A 19,829-nucleotide genomic window follows, 5' to 3' on the forward strand; every position below is an offset into this window, starting at 1 on the left:
TCCTCCCTCTATTTAGGTAATGCCTAAAATGGCCTCACATAGAGGAGCAAAATAATTTGATTTATTTCTGTCCTAATCAAAACTGCTCACTAACTATGATATTAAAGGGCATAAATTTTGCAATGGTGCTCTGATTGGGGTAATCAACGTTGAGGCACCAATCCAGTTACTAATGCCCTGGTCCTTGTCATCCCCAGATGCATGAGTATTCTTTACTCAAGGAGCTCGGGCACCGGTAGAGCTGGCTGTTAACCTCAGCCACAAAATACAGCTCTGCTGTGGCTGATGGGGCATATATTGTCAGTCACCTTAAAGTCTTCTTTAACATTGCTCTGAGGTGATGATACAAGTTTTGTGGATATGTAAACAGATTCTATGAAATGAAAATAGCTTCATTTATCCTTATCTTCTAACTCCACTGTCTGAAACATTAATTCCTATAACACAGGACATAATTTTCCTCACATCTGCCAGATGGCTTGCAACACAGTTAGTACGCAGCAAGCAATTCCTTCATGGAAGTTCAGAAACCTACAGCAAAAATAGGTAGTACATCTCAAGATAATTTAAAAAACCCTATGTACATTTCCTGAACTCAGGCTTACTGTGCTACACATGTGTGCAAGGACTGCCTTTTCATTGGGATAAAGAGAGCATTAATTACCGAAGTTTCTGGACCCTTCACAGCCACACTGTGTTAAAACAGAGAAGTCTGATCACCAGAGCTATGTGTATTTACTTGTTTACAGCCCCAATGGGAATGAATGGCATAAGATATTGCTGCTCAAAGAAGGGGACTAGAAACTCTACCAACATAACCAATGCCAGAGGAAGCACAAACTACATGTTTCAGTTGGGCAGATAAAGATTTCTATTTTCAAGGGAAGATGCAAGCTGGTTTGGAGGCTTTTAATAGAAAAGGTTAGGTTTTCTAGGAATCAATACAAACACAGCTGAATGTTTTACTCAAAGCTTTTTGTTTGTTTGGGGTTTTTTTGTTTGTAGGAAAAAGCATGAAGAAATTAATTTTGCAACATCTTTTTCTAATGAAAACATAAGCTGTACTAAGGTATCAACTAAGCCAAGTAAGACAGCACTAATTAATAACGATGTAGTGAGTTAAAACAATTCACACCAACACTCTAAATGAATAACAATTTTTCTGTTGCCAGTGTGGCAATGTATGACAATCTTCAGTGAACACTCAAAATATTATTAAAATTGGTTGCAGGCATGACACTTTCCTTAAACAACAATGCTGCCTGGCATGCCCTGATTTTTCAGTGACAGAGTGGATACTGTTGTTGTGAGGGAACAGGCAGTCACACAGAGGGCAAGAAAGAATACTGCTGGATTACATCTGTTTTCATTTGTTCCCTCTAACAAGCTTACGTGCACATCTCAATGTTAGAAGAACAGCAACACATAGGCACCATCACCCTCGCATTTGGGGCAGGCACAGGAGCAACCCTTGCCCATTCCAAAAGGGTCCCCCAACATCTCTTCACAGTGCCACATCAAGTGCCAAGACCCAGCACAACCCCAGATCTCCACACCAGGGACAGCTGAACAGCAGTGTCTCTCATCAGCAAGCAAGGGATTGTCATTCATTCTGCACAGGCATGATATATGATACACTCATGGCGGCAGTGAGCTCAAGCACTTATCTTTGTCCTGCCTTGGTAAAATTTAAACTTCAGGGGATTACTGAGTCCTTCAAATGTAAAAATTAAACTGCATACTTATGATGTGTCCTGTAGAATTCATGTCAGTCATCACCAGATTATAAGCTTTTGAATGGGAAGTATTATGAAAATCTGGAGTTTGGCAGCAAACCTTCAAAAGTACGTGGGTAAACTATGCCATTTTGCCCCCCAAATATAACTGTAAACTTACTGGTTCCACATAAAAAATAAACAAGCATAAGGGCCTTGGATAGATCTAACTATTGTAAAAGAGTTAAACTACTCCAGTTGATAACTGACAGCTGTTGGATTTTATTTTAATTATGTACAGCCATTCTTCTGGATCACAACATCATTTATAGAAGTAGATAAAGCACATTTAAGGCAATGAAATCCGTATAAAGAAGATCTCACCTGATTATGATTAACATAAAATATCCTGTCTTTAATATTTTGAGTACAATCCACCTTGGCCTCTTGAAACTGTCATGACTTTAGGGAATCAGGTATATACTCTTTTTTTGCCACAAAAGAAATAATACAATTAAAGTATTGGCATTGCATATACCCAGTTAAAATTCTTACTTTCTGCAGGATACTGGGTGAGTAGAATTTTCCAAGGCTGAAATATAGAAAATATGGCCCCAATCCAAAACCGTATTTATCCAAATATTTGAGTAAATTCACATGAGCAGTTCCCACTGAAACAGATGTAGCCATCATTGCAAATAAACTAAAAACACTGAAGCCTGTACTAATAGCTTAATAATGACTGATATTATTCTCCTGTGGACAAAATGTGACATTGCCTGAAAAGGCACAAAACTGAAATGGCACCCCTCAATACCCATGACTTTGCCTCAAGAATGCAAAACATCCTGATCCTAATAAGATTACTTTTGCAACCTAGACATTTAACCATATCTACACAGTTTCTCTCTACTGTTTTATTTCTAAATCTTTAATATAATTGTAAGCCAGTGGTTTTCAAACATAGTATGGTAACAAAAGTATCTCAGCTTCTTTAACATTCTCAGTATCTTTAACATTCGAGCTTCCTGCCACAGAGGATCACTACCTGTCTATCTTGCTGCTTCCTCATCCAGCAGTGGTTCATCTCACCACATTCAGAGCAGCCTAATACCTGCCTAAGCTTTTGTGAGCGAAAGCTAAACATTTTTCCCTTCATAATAACATCAAATTAAAATAGTGGAAGTATAGTAGCTGAATGGTGCCACAATACATTAAATATAGTAGATGCTGACAGACAAAGAGCATCCAAAGTGCCTACTGCCACTTCTCTAAGGAGGTCTGATTATCTTCAGGCATTGTTCCTCTCTGAGCATATATCTGGAAGGAAACACATTGGATTGTACAGTATTTACCCATTTGCAACTACTGAATTACCTCCTCAACACAGTGGTATTGTCCAACAATACCACATGAATAGCTGGCACAGTTTTAAGAGCAGCATTAACTCCTCTACTAAAAGTAATGAAAAGCAGAAAAAAATCATTAAATTATCAAGCAAAAAGTAAAGATTATAAGAAAATGACAGGTCGCAAACCAGCGGGGCCCAGTCTACAATGAAGGACAGATATGATCAGTATTAACGCTGTTCTGCCTAATTAAAGATCTTCACAGTGTCACAGTTTCACCAAAAAAACCCAAACCTGTATACTGGGGGTTTTTTTCCCCTTGGTAACTACAGGAAAATGGCACATAGAGCTCTATCTCTCTACTCTTATTTCTGACTTTACATATTACCTGAAATAGCTCTGACTTTGGCTCCAAATCCTGGGAGAAAGCAGGCTTCTTAGCTAACGAGAGCCTGAAGGTTTTATAAGGCCATGAGGGTTTTCAAAATGTTCTTCCACTTTAGTAATAGTCAAACTAATAGATCATGTGCCAGATTCAAAGTGGCATTTTATGGATTACTTTAAAAAGGTACTCATATTCTAACTTTAAGACTGCTTTAGGACATGCAAGTGGTTAATTAAGTAGCAATGTATAGTCTATGTGATCACTACCATATTTTCATTGTTCTGTAAAGGCCTTCCTGAGAAAGAGCTGTGATTTTTTCCCAAAGGCAGAAGACATACTAATGTACTCTGTCCTAATAACTGAAACTCCTTACCCCTGAGCTGTCACATTTTGCTAGCATCCATTTCTGCTCAGTATGTATTTCAATAGGTTTTGACCTGCCAAAAGGCTGCTACTATTACTAATGCAGTGACATATACAACTGCAGTGACATATACAGGCAGGAAGGGAAAAAACAATACATACCAGGTGCAAAATAATCACACCAGAAGAAGAAATTCATCCAACAGAGAAACATGAACTCTCTAAGACATCCACCAAACCACTGTCATGCATGGTGGACTTAAAGAGTTGTTCAGTTCACTGCAACTGGATATCATCATCATCATCATCATCATGGCTGGGCTTCACGAATGAAGATTTGGGAAGGGCTCTACCCACATTTGTTACAAGCACGCTGGTGGCTAAAAAGGCCAATACGAGATAGACAAGTCCGGTTGTAAAAGGCACAGCGGAAAGTCTCCTTAGGTGGTATCGACAAGACACGGTTCTTTCTGCATTGTCTTTTCTCCTCAAGAGCGATCCTGCGTGTGTTCTCAAAGGAAACAGCAGTGTTACAGATGGTGTGTCTTCAGACCTCCCAACTGGAGGCCAGAGTAGACCAGTTATGGTGATCAGTGTGGCCAAGGCTGAGATGTTGTTTCAGGGAGTCCTTGTATCTCCTCTTTGGGGCTCCTCTCTTGTGGCAGCCGGTGGCACGTTCACCATAGAGCAAGATCTTAGGGAGGCAGTGGTCCTTCATCCTTGAGACGTGTCCTGCCCAATGCAGTTGTGTTCTCAGCAACATGGCCTCAATACTTGTAACTGCTGCCTGTACACTGAGAACATTTGTTAACACCTGAACAAGTATTTATGATCTGCCTGATCTCCTTTGTGCCTTTCTGCTGCAGCAACTTCATGAAGACCCATGTACCATTTTTCCCTCCATACCCAGTCCAGCAAAGCCAATAATAACTAAATAAGAAGTATCAGAGAATCCCTTCTGCAATGGCTCCACAGCTCAAAAGGGGCAGCTCCAACAATGGAAAATGCCTCACTCAGATCCAAAATTCTCTATTTCCCCATCTCACACACCAGTTTGCAGCTCACACAAATGTTACAACAATATCCTATTTTATGGATCAGACTGACAGAAAAATCAAGGTCAAGTAGTTTTTTGAATCATGTTGCTGCACTGTCCTACACAAACAAGCAAACAGCTGGAGTTTTCTTTAACTAGAACATCCAACAATTGAATTTAAAAGTAAAATCTTTGGAGTTTTGAAGTGGATGCCGCTAATATGCCTGTGTCTCAATAAAATCACAAATTTGTATGCTTTCACTCTGTACCTTAACTTTGCATGCTTCATACCTAAGCCAGTAAAACAGTTTTTCAGCCCCTCTGTGTGATTTTTGAGTATACCTGTTGCTACCGAAGAGCTTTGCTAGCTCATAGACCCAAAAAAGACCCCACACTCTTTTGAACACCAAGTCTATCACTATTACTGAAGTACAACACACTTAAATCACAGATGTATTTGAAAAGTGATACTTAATAGAGCAGCATGAAGATAAATGGGCACTTGTTTCACTGGCCAACAGCTCCAAGTCAACAGAAAATCTAAGTTAAAATAAATACAACAGTGAACCACACTACAGCGTATGCCAAACAGACCACAGAAGAATGACCTTATGTGCTCTTAGTCTTTGAGTCACACACAGAAAGGCTATTAAACAAGGGTAGAAAGTTTATCACTAAGCAAGGGTATGATTCCCTTCATTTCCATTGGATTTTACAAAGGCATTTGAAGCTCACAAAGGGGACTGACTCCAGGACATCAGGGGACAGTGTCTGGCTTTCTGAAATGCCCTTGAGGCAACACCACGCTAAACTATCTGGATTCTGAAAGGTGAATTTTAAGGGAGCGCTCAGAGGGTCGATTAACCATTGGCAGACATGCTCTACCACACGAAGAGTAATGCACCTCTCTCAGAGGATGCTAAACCTCTACTCCCTCCACTCTAAGACAAAGGCCAGTATTTCAAGTCTGAATGCCCAGAACTAGGTAGAGCATGATGCAGTACTGAGAAGAGTTGAGTGCACTCTGCTTTTCTGTCTGAAATTCAAGCCCATTAATTGATATGATACACCCCACCCTAAATCACTGAACAGGAGCTATATCCAAAGAAACCAGGGGAGCAGCAGCATTGCCATCCTGTAGCACCTACCCAGCGAAACAGTACCTCTGTTTAATGATGCTTGTAAGATTCCTTTACCATGAGGACTTCTCAGAATGTCATCCTTATTTTAAAATCCCAAACCCAGCCTCTGCAATTGACATGGACTACCTCTAACTCTGAAAATTCTTCAGCGTGACCAGCAACAGTAAAGAAACTTGGTTTGCAGAAAGTCCTCAACTCTACATTGCACCTTTTATTACAAATTTATCATGTTTGATATGCAAAGTTATGCATGTGAGTTAGTACCAATAAAGAGAACAGTCATCATATCAGGACATGTATATTTCAGAATGAGACCAACCCTTGCTGAAGAAACTACAAAATTCTTAGCAAAATTATGCATAATTTCATTACAACAATCTATACAGTATTAGGTTTGCACTATGTCATAAAAATGCACTTGAGTCAAAGTTAATACTTTTGTAGTCTCCTAACAATTTTATTTTAGGTATTGATTTGTAACGTGATTTATTATATCTAATCCAAATTTGCTGAATTGGGTATTGTAGTTTTGATTTTTTAAAGACATTTTAGGAATAAATCTGGATACTCTACTAAGGAATATACTCTCATATAATGATATATTCTTTGTTCGTCTGTGCTACGATAGCCACCACTGTAACTGCACCAGAGTAAGAAATAACATTTGACTGAATTTTAGAGCATAATGGCAGGACATGCCACTGAAGAAGCATCTTCCCAGCTTCGGGCAACTATGTTGGTTAATATCATAAAGCTTAACAGACCTGAAATAACTGTTTCTGTATAGCAAAAGCACTATCACACTTTCACTTCAATTACTCTCTATGTAAAGCTGCAACTTCTCGCTTTTTTTTATTTAATATGAATATATTTACAGGATATACCGTTTATGGATCTAGCTGTAAAATTTACTTTTTTTCCTGAAATGTTTAGAAACTTACCAAGACATACAAAAAAGTTCAACCTATTTTTTCCAACATACAGAATCACCTCTATTACACTGCTTGGCTGTGTAACCTTTCCTTAGGTTCCCTAATTAAAACTAGTACAATGTAGAAGGAACAATTCTTTGTGAAATTTTGAAGACTCTCATTAACCAGGTTGCCCTGCTCTTTCTCCCACAGCACTAACAGTCGTGTGAATCCACAGGCACCTCACATGTTTTCTGGATAGTTTTTCTTAAACTTAAGTATATTGTTGACTTTCTAAATGGTTGCCCATCACTGACTGGAGCCATACTCAGCCTGATTTATTAAGGAGCAAAGTCCAAAAGTGGCAGACATCTTTTTCACTTGTTCAGATGGGGACCACACTGACTCTCCCATGCATGTTCCATGATCCAGAACGTCAATGTTAAAATACACAAGAGCCCCGACCACTAGGATTTGCTTCTCTTGGAGCAGACTCCAGTAGTTTACACTGTCAGTAACAGTGGCTTGCAGACCTAGAAAACACTGAATCTGCTTTTGAGCTTTGGTATAGAATTAAAGAACATCCTTAGGTCGTACAGGTCAACTGCAGATGGATGAACAGCAGTGGAGTGGATTTGTGCCAGCCTATGAAAAACACAGAGGTGTACCCACTACACCACTGGCAATGGGTGAGAGGTTGTAAGACACTAAAGAGGGAGACATGTATCAGCAATTAAAAAGGATTGGTTTTAAGTATCATCCATATCCATCACGTATCATCTGTAAGTTGCTACACAGGACACACCTCTATAGAGCCTGCATTTGTAAAATTCCAGTTACATTGCAGTTGCTCCTCTCAATTCTTCTGTCTTTGAAAAAAAATGGAGAATTGCTGCTGCCAGTAACAGTATAGGCACCACTACACGGCAGCTATTTGAATAAACAGGAAATCCAAATATCTGTTCTAAATACTGAGGATAGGTAGCTAGTCTTAAGGATAGTGACATAAATTAAAATAGAAGATTCAGCTTCTTTTAAGACATGAAAAAATAATTCACACCAAGGGTAGCAAGAGTGTACATTTTCAGGTTTAAAGACAAACTGGTTAAGTTCTAAGCCATAATGAGAATGCCACTCCAACTACAGAATATCACCAGTGTGATGCTGTAAAGCAGCGCCTGTCCTATTTCATACCTTCTAAATTTTACAGCCTTTGCATGCTCTAAGGGGCCAGTCATTAAAAGGTCACTTTAGAAGTAAATTACTTTCTCCCTCGGGAGTAGTTTCTATTTAGTAAAAACCTAATGCTGACACCTCCCCACAGCAGGGCATTTATTGCCTCTTCCAAAGAGGGCAAGCAGGGTTATGCATCTGATGACAGTAAGAGCGGCACAAATCAGAAAACAGAAAAATGAGAGAATTGAACAGGCAAGGCAGGGAAGAATTCCTCTCTATCATGCATGCTACCACTAGCTATAAGCAAAGACAATGGCACCATACAAGGCTTCTATCACACCTCTCCTTCTCTACCCATGTCTCTATAAAAGATGCTTCTGAAAACTAAAGTTTACTAGCAGAATGATTAAAATCCTAATTATCAAAAGCAAATCATGCTTGAAACAAATGAGCAGGCAGAGTACACAAAAATTTTCAGAAAAGCAAATTGCCATAAAAAACAGTCTTTCTTCTTAGTAAGCCTGCTATTTTGGATAGATTCTCCTCATCAGAGTGATATCCTAGGAACTCCTCCTCCTCCACAAAACTGACATGGTTCACAGAACTGCCTCTTTTAGCAAAAAAATAACAAGTAACTCCAATATAACTGCAATCCTTTCCCGGATTTACTGAATTCTCTAACACCTCAAACCAAAGATTTAGAGTGTGAAATAAATCCTTTCCTTTTGTCTCAAAAGAAGCATGAAACGCAAAAGAACCTCAAAAAAGCAGTATTGTTTATAGCCAGCTCCCATATGCTCATTCATCATAATGCTGACATTTATTAATTGACTTAAATAGGCAATACAATTCAACCAGAACGTGCGTCAAGCTTGAACATCCCAGTCAACTTCCTTCAGTTTGGATAATCTACCATTAGACAGGAGAAAGGAATTGGAAAACACAAATACGACACACAATTCCAAAGACTAGGAACACTCAACATATGTTAAGCAAAACCAAAACCAAACAATCACTTACTTCAGATTTGGAGGACGTGTTTTCCTCCACATCAGAATCACTGGGATCTACAATATCATCAAAAGGTGGCAGAGTAGGCGTCTTCCCTTCCAGTGCATCATTTTCAATTTTGACTCTCCCCACTTTGAGTTGAGATTTATCCTTTGTCTGTTTTTTGTCAGCTGAACAAGTAAGAATCAGTGGTGGGGCGCTAGAAAAACTTTTAAATAACGAATCCGAGTTGTTCTTTTTTCTTTTTTTTGCAGAAGGTTCATCAGAGTCCAGCAGAGAGGGCCTTTTTGTGAGAGTCTTCTTTTCTTGCTGCTGCCCACAGGTTATGGCAAGGATTGGGGTGTTTTCAGATTTTGGCTCCTTGGACATGGGCTTGGGTTCCTTGAAGGCCATCTTAGGAACCGTTTTTTCATCTTTTAGTGGTTTGTTTTCTTTGGGTTTCTTAGAGGATTCTTTGGAAGATTTGTTATGTTCCCTGGAAGGTTCTTTGAAGGCACTTTTATGTTCTTTTGAGTCTTTAGAAGATTTTTCTTTGTGCTCCTTTGTTAACTTGTGGGTCTTTGAAAAACTGTTACTACTGCTGCTGCTGCTATTTGTGTTTAGAATCCTAGTTGGGTCCTGCAAAAAGGAAAGGCAAAATTTTATTGAAGAATAAAAAAGAAAGAATGCTTAAAGGCTCAAAAAGCAGACACAATATGGACATAGGATTCATATTCAAAACTTGGAACTGCAGATGGAAAATCAGAAATACCTACACAGGAATAGATGCAACCCCCAACATTTTGGTCAAACAAACAAAGTGGTCAAACATGAGCAGTTACCACTGCTTAACAACATCTGCAAGATAAATTAATTTTTACCTTATGCATTATACATGTTTTTTTAAGAAACATCATAAGATGAACATAAAGGCAGACTATGAATGTTTACCATCACCATTAGCTATCAGAAAAAAAACTATAAGGAAAAATGATGATATGAACCATATGACATCAACAGAACTACTGCACAATCAGAACAAAACATGTGCTCTTGATGACATTTCAGGCAGAGTTTGACTTCTCTTCTGTGATCCTCTCTCCAGCTTTTGCCAGATCCTTTTCCTTATATACAATGATGACTCTGGGTCCAGCCCAGCTATAGAAGATTTGATTGGACAGCCAATAGTTAATGTCTTTTTATGGAAAACTTCCTTTACTAAAAAAGCTTTCTTCTTTATATATTTGCTCATGTTTCTGCTTAGCATTTGATTACATTTTTTTTTTTTAATTTAAAAAGTGAGAAGTGTTTCTGAGAAGGTGATGACTTTGAGGTCCTATAAGACTGGAAAACCCAGAAAAAGCAAAGCAGTATCTGAATCTGAAAAGTTGAAGTGGCAAGGAAAGTGGTGATCTGCAGCTATAACTGATAATAAGGGAACTGAGAATGAAGGAACCAGCAACAAAGGAACTATTCATAATGGGTCATATGGGATCCTTTCTTCTGAGAATTAACTCCCAGAATTTTCAAACTATTGCACTGAAACTGCTAGCAGTGGGCTTTTGGTATTGCAAAAGCAGCCAGTAGACTAACTGTACTGTCCTAAACACCTGTTGCACTCTCTATAAGACAAGCTTCATTTTCATATTACTTCCAACCTGCAAAGTGACATTTCAATTTGCAGGAACACAGGGTCAAGAAGTCTACATGGCTTGCTTACTTTCTTCTAAACTGATTATAAGCATTTCTATCTATATGTTGCCTAGCAGGCAAGAAACTAAAGAGAAACATTTTCATGCCTTTGAATTTTTAGGATTTTTAGCTTTTGTAGATTTTAATGTAGCTGTATAGTCTGTCATACTTTAGAATGGTAGTTAACAGTCACTAAACCCTATTTCCCCATTTCATATCAAATTTTCTAAATTCTTCAGGCTTGTTTAGGCTCCTATCAAGGTAGGACTGTACTAAACACCTCCGGTTTAAGAACATTTAGATCCCAGGCCTCAACAACAAGATACCATCATAGTCAAAGCAACCTTCAAGCCTGGAACCTTGGAAAAGCTCCAAAGACAGAACACGATGTGAAGAAGAGGAAGATGAGGAAGATGAGGAAGGATTTTGACTTTACCTCACAAAATGTAATTCCAATGTGGTTTAACGTGAGTTTGAATAAGCAGTAATGTCTGGAAACCACCGCAAACCTCCTCAACTACTAACAGACATTAGGAACCTAATTAGCAAATGGAGCATTTGGGAGAGGCAGGGTGGGGGGGAGAAGGCAGAGGGGCAGGGGCAGTTCATTAAATTTTATGAAGTCATTAAATTGAGCACGTTGGCATGGCCTTGTCAGTGTACTGTACTCTGAGTTTAAACTACAAATTTTGTAGTAGTGACCATAATAATGTGCATTATTTTCACTTCTAATTAAAAAAAAATATGTTTATTGAAATAACACATCCATCTTAAGTCAATGGACTACAATTAGTGTCATATATGCCTACTGCTCTTTAGAGGAAAAGAGGAGGAAGAGATCTAAAAGTAATTCCTTGATCAAGGAAATTCAGGTTCCTATTGAATACAAATGTGTTTATTATTGAAAAAAAAAAAAAGGAAAACGAACATTCTGAAAGCCTCCTCAAATACTGCAGGGTAGGAGATTAATTTACCTGCTGCTCACATGTTTACAAAGCTTTCTTCACTTCAGTTTAGCCTAAGCAACCAAATTGTTATGACCAATGACAAAACAATGACATCAGAAGAATTAGAAGAAGATGGAGAACTACAAAGCTCTCTGGTTAGACAGAAAAATCCAAAAGGGGGAGCATGAAACAACTTATGTTTTTTCTGGTCACAAACAGGAATAAGAGCTTTTGTTTTCTTTGTTTATAAAAATGAATTTCACTTCGCTGCACTGACAGTACAGCTCATTGCAAAAGACATGATCATTCCCAAAAAAACCCTAATCAAGCGGCTTCTCTGTATTCTGTGCATGTAGTATTCACATAAATATGAACAGGTACAGTAATATAACTGATTTAGAAGCAACAGAAGTATTCGTAGCTAGCTTGCAGCTATTTTTAAATTCTGAAAAAATGTGTACAGTAAGTTTTCTTATATTTCTGCCTGTCCTCTCTATTTTCAAGATTAGAGGTTTTTTTAAGAATCAAAATACTGCGGTTCACTAATACCATCTCCATTAAAATAAACAAAAAATCAGCTGAATCTTAAGAAGTCATTTGAAACTGAACTCTAGAGAGCTACCTACACAACCTCACAAGAACCCCCATTATAGATGGTAAAGCGTTGAAGTACCTTATCTTTGGTATCCAATGAGATGAAGATATATCCTAGTCTAACCAACAGCACCTTGCTTCCACACCTGGTGTAGTCAGGTGCCTTCCTTTGAGGAATTAAGCAGTCATTTTAGCATGCCAAAGGAAGCACCTTCAGCCTAATCCTCATATTAAACTTCAGTTTCTCCTTAGGAACACAACCATACTTCCATACATGCTTTAAATGGCGCATGGCCACCTACATTAGAGATTGTGAGGCACTGAAATATAATGCAAACCAGGCAGAGAGATGCCAGAAAACACTTTTCACTTGTGCTTACTTACTATGTATCCTCACTATCCTGTCTTAGGCATACGCCTAGTTCATTACCTGACAATTCTTGCATGGTATGAGATTTGGCAAAGACATTGAACATGAAAGTTATTAATAAAAATGGGTATTGCCCCTTGCAGTACATGCTCTGCAAGATTAAGTAAGATATTTCAAATTGAAATGATGCTATGAAAGAAAATAAAACCCCAAACAATTTAACAGAATGGAGAAAAGGCTTATATGTTCATTCACTTATAAAGCAGTCCACTGTGTTGCATTTCTTACTTGAATAAACAACAAGTTGCTCTTTATTTTCCCATATTTCCCAATTCATTTTGTCAAACTGAAGAAATTTTCTGCTGTTTTGGAAAGGTCCATTTGTATTACTCAGAAGGTTCCTGGGATTATACCTTTTTACCATGTTCTAGGTTGGGGATTCAATTTGATGTCCTACAGACCGATGACACACTGCTGTCTTTGAAAAATCTAGTAAAGAATTAACCCCTGAAATATAAAAAAATTAATAATCCTAAAGAATACAACTTCAAGTTTCACTCTACACAATTATCTATAAAAGAGATTAATAAAAGATATTATTATTATACTATTATCTCATATTTACATTTCTGCAGATCACACTTCCTCTACCAGAATCGCCTAATACTTCAACAGACCATTACAATTCCTTTTGGAAAAGGAGGAAAACAACTGCACAAGTACAAAAACCAGAAAACTTTCACTGGCACTTGTTCCACAGCCATTCTTGCCCTGCAGTATTTTGATGTGGCATAGTAAGTTCACAGCAAAGAAATGTCAAGACCTGCTATCATTGGGAAGATTGCAAAAATAACTAGAAATCTTTTTTTCCCTCTCAAGGTAATTTCCAGGAAAAGCACCACTAGCTGAAGTGTCTCCTAGCAAAATAAGATTCACCTTTGGCCCATGAGATGATTTCTTCTTTGCTTCAGAAAAAGACAGGGAGTTACTAGGAAGGCTGGGGAGATGAAGGCTCTGTCCTGAAGAGAATGATGTTCCATCTGACATTACCATGATCTGTTGCAAGACAAAAAGCATGTCAATCAAACATTAACAACAAGAACAGAGAGAGTCTCGCCTGCCTAAGAACTAACAAATCTCACTAGTAGAAGAATAAAAGTCCAACAAACAGTATCCATGTTTCTTCTCAGTATGGGATGGGTTAATGAAACCACATTGTTAATTAATTTTCCCCAAGTAGAGTCTGTTTTGCCCATGACATTAACTGGTAAGCAATCTCTCATCTGTATCCTAACCTATGAGCTTTCCCATCCTGTTATCTCCCCTGGCCCTATTGAGGAGGCACAGTGAATGACCAAGCATCTGGTTGGGAGTTCAGCCCTTAGCCAAGGTTAACTCACCACAAAGATACACTGTAAAAAACAGCCTGAGGTTTCAAATAAAAGCAGTATGTCTCTAATTTCAGCTTCTGTGTTATCTAGAGTACAGTAAATAAACTGTATGCCTGCTAAGCAAGCAGCAATTTTGCTATAAAAAGAATCTAGCTCCCTCTCTTGATTTTAAAGACTCTTAGGTACAAACAGATCACTTCCAGAAAACACAGATAAATCAGCCATCACAGAGCAGTTACCACACATATAAAGATTATTCCTTCCATCTGAGGGAAACTCAGCTAAAATCTTGTCTTGTGTTCCAGTGTTGCTGCGCCTGGATTTCACTGATTCCTAGCACAGCTATTCATTTATCCATTGTTTCAAAGCACTAAAGGCCAGAGACATCTTAGCTGCTGTCTGACAAGCCCTGCAAAGCTGCAGAGAAGATGCAGAGCTCTGCACCTGCAAGGAAACATCCCTCTCTTCCCACAGGTTCCCATGTACAAAGTCACACTGGTTTTGAGGATTTCCTGTGTGATTATCCTTGTCTCTTCAGATAACCAAACCATCCTTTGACTCAGGGGTCAGGAATGAGCTGACCCATTGCATGCCTCATGCATATTACACTAATTAAAAAAATGGGAATTGCAAAACTGGGAAATCTAGGATGTAGATATGTATACTTCACATTTTACCTCCCTAAGTTAGGATGATATTTTACTGCCTCCAATTTTTTGAAGACTGGATTTCAATTAAAAAAAAAAATAAACACTGGCCCAAATGAATCTTTTTGCAGAGAACTTTGTTCAGAAGATCATACAGTAGCCTAGAGAATACTGAGGGACATGCCTAGGTAATAAAATTTACTTTTACCAGTCTGTTTTCAACAATGCAGCTAGAATGCAAAGGCAGAGGAAGAAGGCAATGAAGTTGTTTTTCTTCCTTGAATCAAAATTTAAAAAAAAAAAAATTAAGTTATTTATGTATTCTAACATTTTGTGACATAAGATCCCATATAGAGCAAATAACAACTGTTTTCTCCAATTCTTCATTTCAATTTCTCAGACACCTAAACCAGAACCTGTCAAGAGCCAAAACTCTGAAAAATCATCTGTCCAAAAGGAATGGACACTGCTTCTTGTAATCATGGTAATGTTGACAGCTATTAGCTATTTTAAGACACAATAAGTGATCCTTTGGCCTGATGAATACTTTTCAGCCTCAACTTGCCAAGGGCTTTGGTTGCATTCAGCCCAGCTGAATGCAGGAGAAGGCACAAGCTAACAAAGAGCAATCAGCCACAAGGAAAATTTGTAGCCACATGTATATACCATAAACCTGCGCAAAAGCAGAGAAAATGAACATGTCATTATTTACTCACATAGATGATGTCAAATGGGTGGTTAAATAGTATTGTTCTTTAAACTGAATTCTGTAATGTTTTTCAATCCCACAAACTTAATAGAACATACCATTTGCATAAAATCAAACCATCTTTCAGAAAAAGCAAACATAAATGAATCCATTAATTTCAGAGTTTAAGCAGATATTTTATTGCCCGAAATACTTTTGTTCATATGACAAAAAGATGCATATCCACACGGAACAGAAATAAAATCAGGAGGATCAGGGTTTGCCCTACCCTGAAATTAAAAGCAAAGAAACAAAAAATTCTGCCAAAAGTTCTTTCTCCTAGGGTTGGAAGCTACCATTTTCTCCCTGGACCATAAAAGTCTGAGTCACTAAAATAAACTGAGGTTTAACTACTGCATAAATTTTCTTTTTAAAATTCAGAAACATTACAGTTTGGGAATATTTATAATTCATCATTATACACAGACATTCTTAGAAAGCTGACATTTTAAAAAGGGCTATAGACTTTATAGCTATATCAGTTTCTGGGCAAGTACTTGGACCATTAACAGTCTTAATATTACAAACTGTGTTTCAAAACAGGACGAGAGTTTACAGAAAGATTTACAGGGATGGGATGAACAGCATTAGTAACATGTGAGGTCTGATTTGGCAAATCTAGTTACACACAAAAAGAAAGTAAATTCCATACAGCTTTTAGAAAACAAAATCTGAACGTACCAAACCTTGAGCCCTAAAAGTTTTGTTGTATTGAATCCTGCAGCAGCCTGTTATTTCATTATAAACCCCATGAAAAACAGCAACTATAGATACAAAATTTTAATGTGTAATCAGTAAGACAGAATTCCAGTTCACATTGCTACTATCACACAGGCAGTATGTGCCTCTCTGTATGTGGCTGTACTAAGTCAAGGCTACATCAAAGAAGGAAAAGGTGGGAATGACTGTATCACAGAAAGACACTACTGCTGCAGCAAAAATGCAAGTTCACCAAAAACATGGCAGCTCTCCTGTACAGCCTGCTATATGCACTTTTCTTGTTTCCTCCTATCTGCACTGTAAGTTCCCTTCTAGCTTAGAGGTTTCAAGAGGAGTACACCTCAATAGATGGGAGGACATGGCTGCAGGTCATGCTTAAGCCAGGCACCCAAGAACACCTGCAGCTGGTACTTGGCTGCTCTCATAATGAATCACTTCAGTGACAAGACTCAGGAATATTAATTCTTCTCCTCAGTCCCTTCTACAAATCAACAGCTCAGTGGGATCAGACAAACTGGTGGAATAAAACATGAGTGCTGGTGTCAGCAAAGCACGATGAGATGATTGGTCTTTAAACAATCAATTTAGAGCCATGTAATCACACTCTGAATTCACCAGTATGCAAAGCATGAAATTCTAGTTACAGCTTTGCTGTTCCGTCAAAGATTTTGCTTGACTATATTTGAGTAGAGCAGAGGTATACCTAATCTCACAGCTTATCTTTGATGAGGCCAGAGGTGACAGTAATAGGATGTGTAAAAGTAGAGAGTTAGTTGTGCTTGCTCACAAAGATTTAAGTGTTTTAAAAAACGTGTGGATTAGGGTACATGCTACTGGATAAGGATTAGAAAGATGGCCAAGAGAAAACAGTTAGTTTCACAGTTTAATACCAGGGTACAAATAATACAGCAACTGCAGAATAGGTTGTACTGAGAAACAGGACGAGGGAGGTGACTGTCTCAGTGTACTCTGCCCAAGTGAAGCCTCACCTTAAATCCTGTGTGCAGCTGTGGGCACCTCAGTACCAGAAGGTCATTGCTATTAGTGTGCCCAGAGAAGGGAGACTAGGGTCGTGAAAGGCCTCAAGGGCAAGAATTACAAGGAGCAGTTTGACACCACTTGGCTCGTTCAGCTTGGAGAAGAAAAGGTTGAGGAGTGACTCCATTGCAGCCTACAACTTCCTCAAGGGAGGTAGCAGAGGAAGAGCTGCTGATCTCTCTCCAGTGAGCAGCAACAGGACAGAAGAAAATGGAGTGAAGTTGCATCAGAAGAAGTTCAGACTGGACATCAGGAAAAGGTTCTTTATGGTTGGTCAGGCACTCCAACAGACTCCCGAGGGAGGTGGTCATGGCACCAAGCCTGACAGAGTTCAAGCAGAGTCTGGATGATGCTCTTAGTAATATGGTTTAGTTTTAGGTAGTCCTATGAGGAGCATACGGAGTTGCACCTGACAATCCTTAAAGATTCCCCTTTCAACTTAAGATATTCTATGCTGCTACATATCCACATTGGGTTTCCCGTTTTGCTTAAAATTCAATTTAAAAAAAATATTATCTTAAATTTAACTGTTAGTGGAAACTTCATAATCCTCATGAATGGAAATTCCTTGCACCCATAGGAAGCAACTAATATTACATGAAGGGGTTGATAAAAAAAAACGCTTCTAAAACCAGACAGGATGTAAAAGGAAGACTAGGGAAAATGTGAGCCCACTGTTCAATGTGGCAAGAAACTCCATGGTTTATGTGGTCAATCTTGTTTTAGCCTCTGTTTTCACAGTGTCTGTGGCAGTGAGTCAGTACTCACGACAGAAGTGTTGAGTTAGGTGGCACTTCATCCACAGGGACACTGGATGCAAACAGCGGTATTGAAGGAGCTGGCAGCACCAGTGAAAGACAGTTCTCTATCATCTTCAAAACCTTCAGGGAAGGTTATCCAGAAAGATAAACATCACACCCATCTTCAAGAAGTAAGATTCATGAAATAAGATTCTCATCAATCTCATTTCAGTCCCCAGGAAGAAGATAGAGAAAATCCTCCTGGAAGCGACTTTCAGACACTGGAAGGACAAGAATGTGAGGAATCAACAAGAAAAATCTTGCCCAACTTACAGACAGATCTATGAGATACAGATTGGAGAAATGGATCATTAGATGGGTGCAGAACTACCTGGACTGCTGGACTCAAGTTATTCTCTTAAGCTGTGGGAGGTCCAGCTGGAGGCCAGTGACTACTAGCATCCCTCCAGGATCAACACTTAGTCCAAAATGTTTAATGTCTTCAGTAAAGATTCAGTGGGATTGAGTAAACTCTCAGCAAGTTCACAAATAATACATGGATAATATCTTTCCAAGATCATTCTCTGCTGTCCAGAAGTTCCACCATACAAGCATAACTATTGGTTTAGAAGATATTTCAGAAAAACAAAAAAGGCTTGATGAACTGTTCAATAAGGCATTCAGCAGTGAGGTGAACTCCCAAGAAAGCCACCCTTCATCCTAGTGAAGATGGAGAGATGATGTCAACACTGCAGAGGATGCCAGTCAAAACAGAGAAGCCAGACCAATAGCAGCATTGCAATGGGCTAACTGCTTGATGTGACTGGACAAAACCAGAAGAAAACACAGATGGTTTTCCCTGGTGCTTTTCCCTGTCCTGCCACAAAGTCCCTCTGTTCCCGCAACACCGAAGACTGCTTTACTGGGAGGACAGTTATTTTAATAATGCACACTGGACATGGAAGGAGCCACACTCCATCTCTCTTTCTCTGTGTAAATAAAATGGTATTATTAGTGTGGGTAGCTGCTTAACACACAACGCTAAACTTGGACAAGAGAAAATTACCTTTCTTAATTTTGTCTTCTGGCTTACACTGTAACTGGGAGGTTTCCTAGACTGCCACTAATAAGCCATTCTGTACAAGTTTTAGCTCAACAAGATCTCATCCTAATAACATATATAAGAAAAATTCATGAAAACAATGCAAGACTAAAATCACATTGGAGCATTTAAATATAACACGAATATCTTGCTTGGCTTATTTTCTATGGTAAACAGCTACCACAGAGCAAACGCACAAGTGTACATAAAGTATTTTTATTCACAATGTGATTATGGACAGATGCATAAGACAACTTACCAACTCCAATACCTTTTTCATGCCTAGAGAAAGATACTTCTCCTTTTGTCATATGTGCCAATAAAGTATTACATAAATGCATTCTTTTGTTAACTTAATTGATCTGCTGGTAGTGGTATCTTGCCTCTAGTTCACCAAACACTCACTTCACTAGCCTTCAGCTATTGAGCTTGTATTTAAGACCTTTGTCTACCATTTGCTTTAAATGTAAGATAACTTCCTGGGCAAGAGCAAAGGAAGATCTATTCTTCCCCCCCCCCAAAAAAAATGTGCGTAGAGAAAACCCACTGTTATTCACATTATAGCTAGGAACCATCAACCTGAAGTGACCAGTCTCCATAGCACCTGAGCTGCTGGCATCTTAAGAATCATAGAATGGTTTGGGTTGGAAGAACCTTAAAGATCATCTAGTTCCAACCCCCTTGCTGTGAGCAAGAACACCTTTTACTAGACCAGGAGACCTTTCACTAGACCAGGTTGGTCAGAACCCCATCCAACCTGGCCTCGAAAACTC

The 19,829-nt window shown here is 38.7% G+C and overlaps 1 protein-coding gene across 5 annotated transcripts in view; it reads right to left on the bottom strand.

The window, feature by feature from the left end:
- MLLT3 (MLLT3 super elongation complex subunit) overlaps window positions 1-19,829 on the bottom strand; it is a 119,140-nt gene that overhangs the window by 27,555 nt on the left and 71,756 nt on the right. For 4 of the 5 annotated variants that reach the window (XM_032676264.1, XM_032676260.1, XM_032676262.1 and 1 more), the window contains 2 exons: window positions 13,607-13,726; window positions 9,098-9,706 (listed from right to left, as the gene is read on the bottom strand). In XM_032676264.1, coding sequence (XP_032532155.1) covers window positions 9,098-9,706; window positions 13,607-13,726 — 729 coding nt within the window. The remainder of the gene's footprint in view (window positions 1-9,097; window positions 9,707-13,606; window positions 13,727-19,829) is intronic. The other variant, XM_032676263.1, reaches the window with a different exon arrangement.

Source organism: Chiroxiphia lanceolata, chromosome Z (assembly GCF_009829145.1).
Source record: "Chiroxiphia lanceolata isolate bChiLan1 chromosome Z, bChiLan1.pri, whole genome shotgun sequence".
In the NCBI taxonomy this organism is placed as follows: domain Eukaryota; kingdom Metazoa; phylum Chordata; class Aves; order Passeriformes; family Pipridae; genus Chiroxiphia; species Chiroxiphia lanceolata.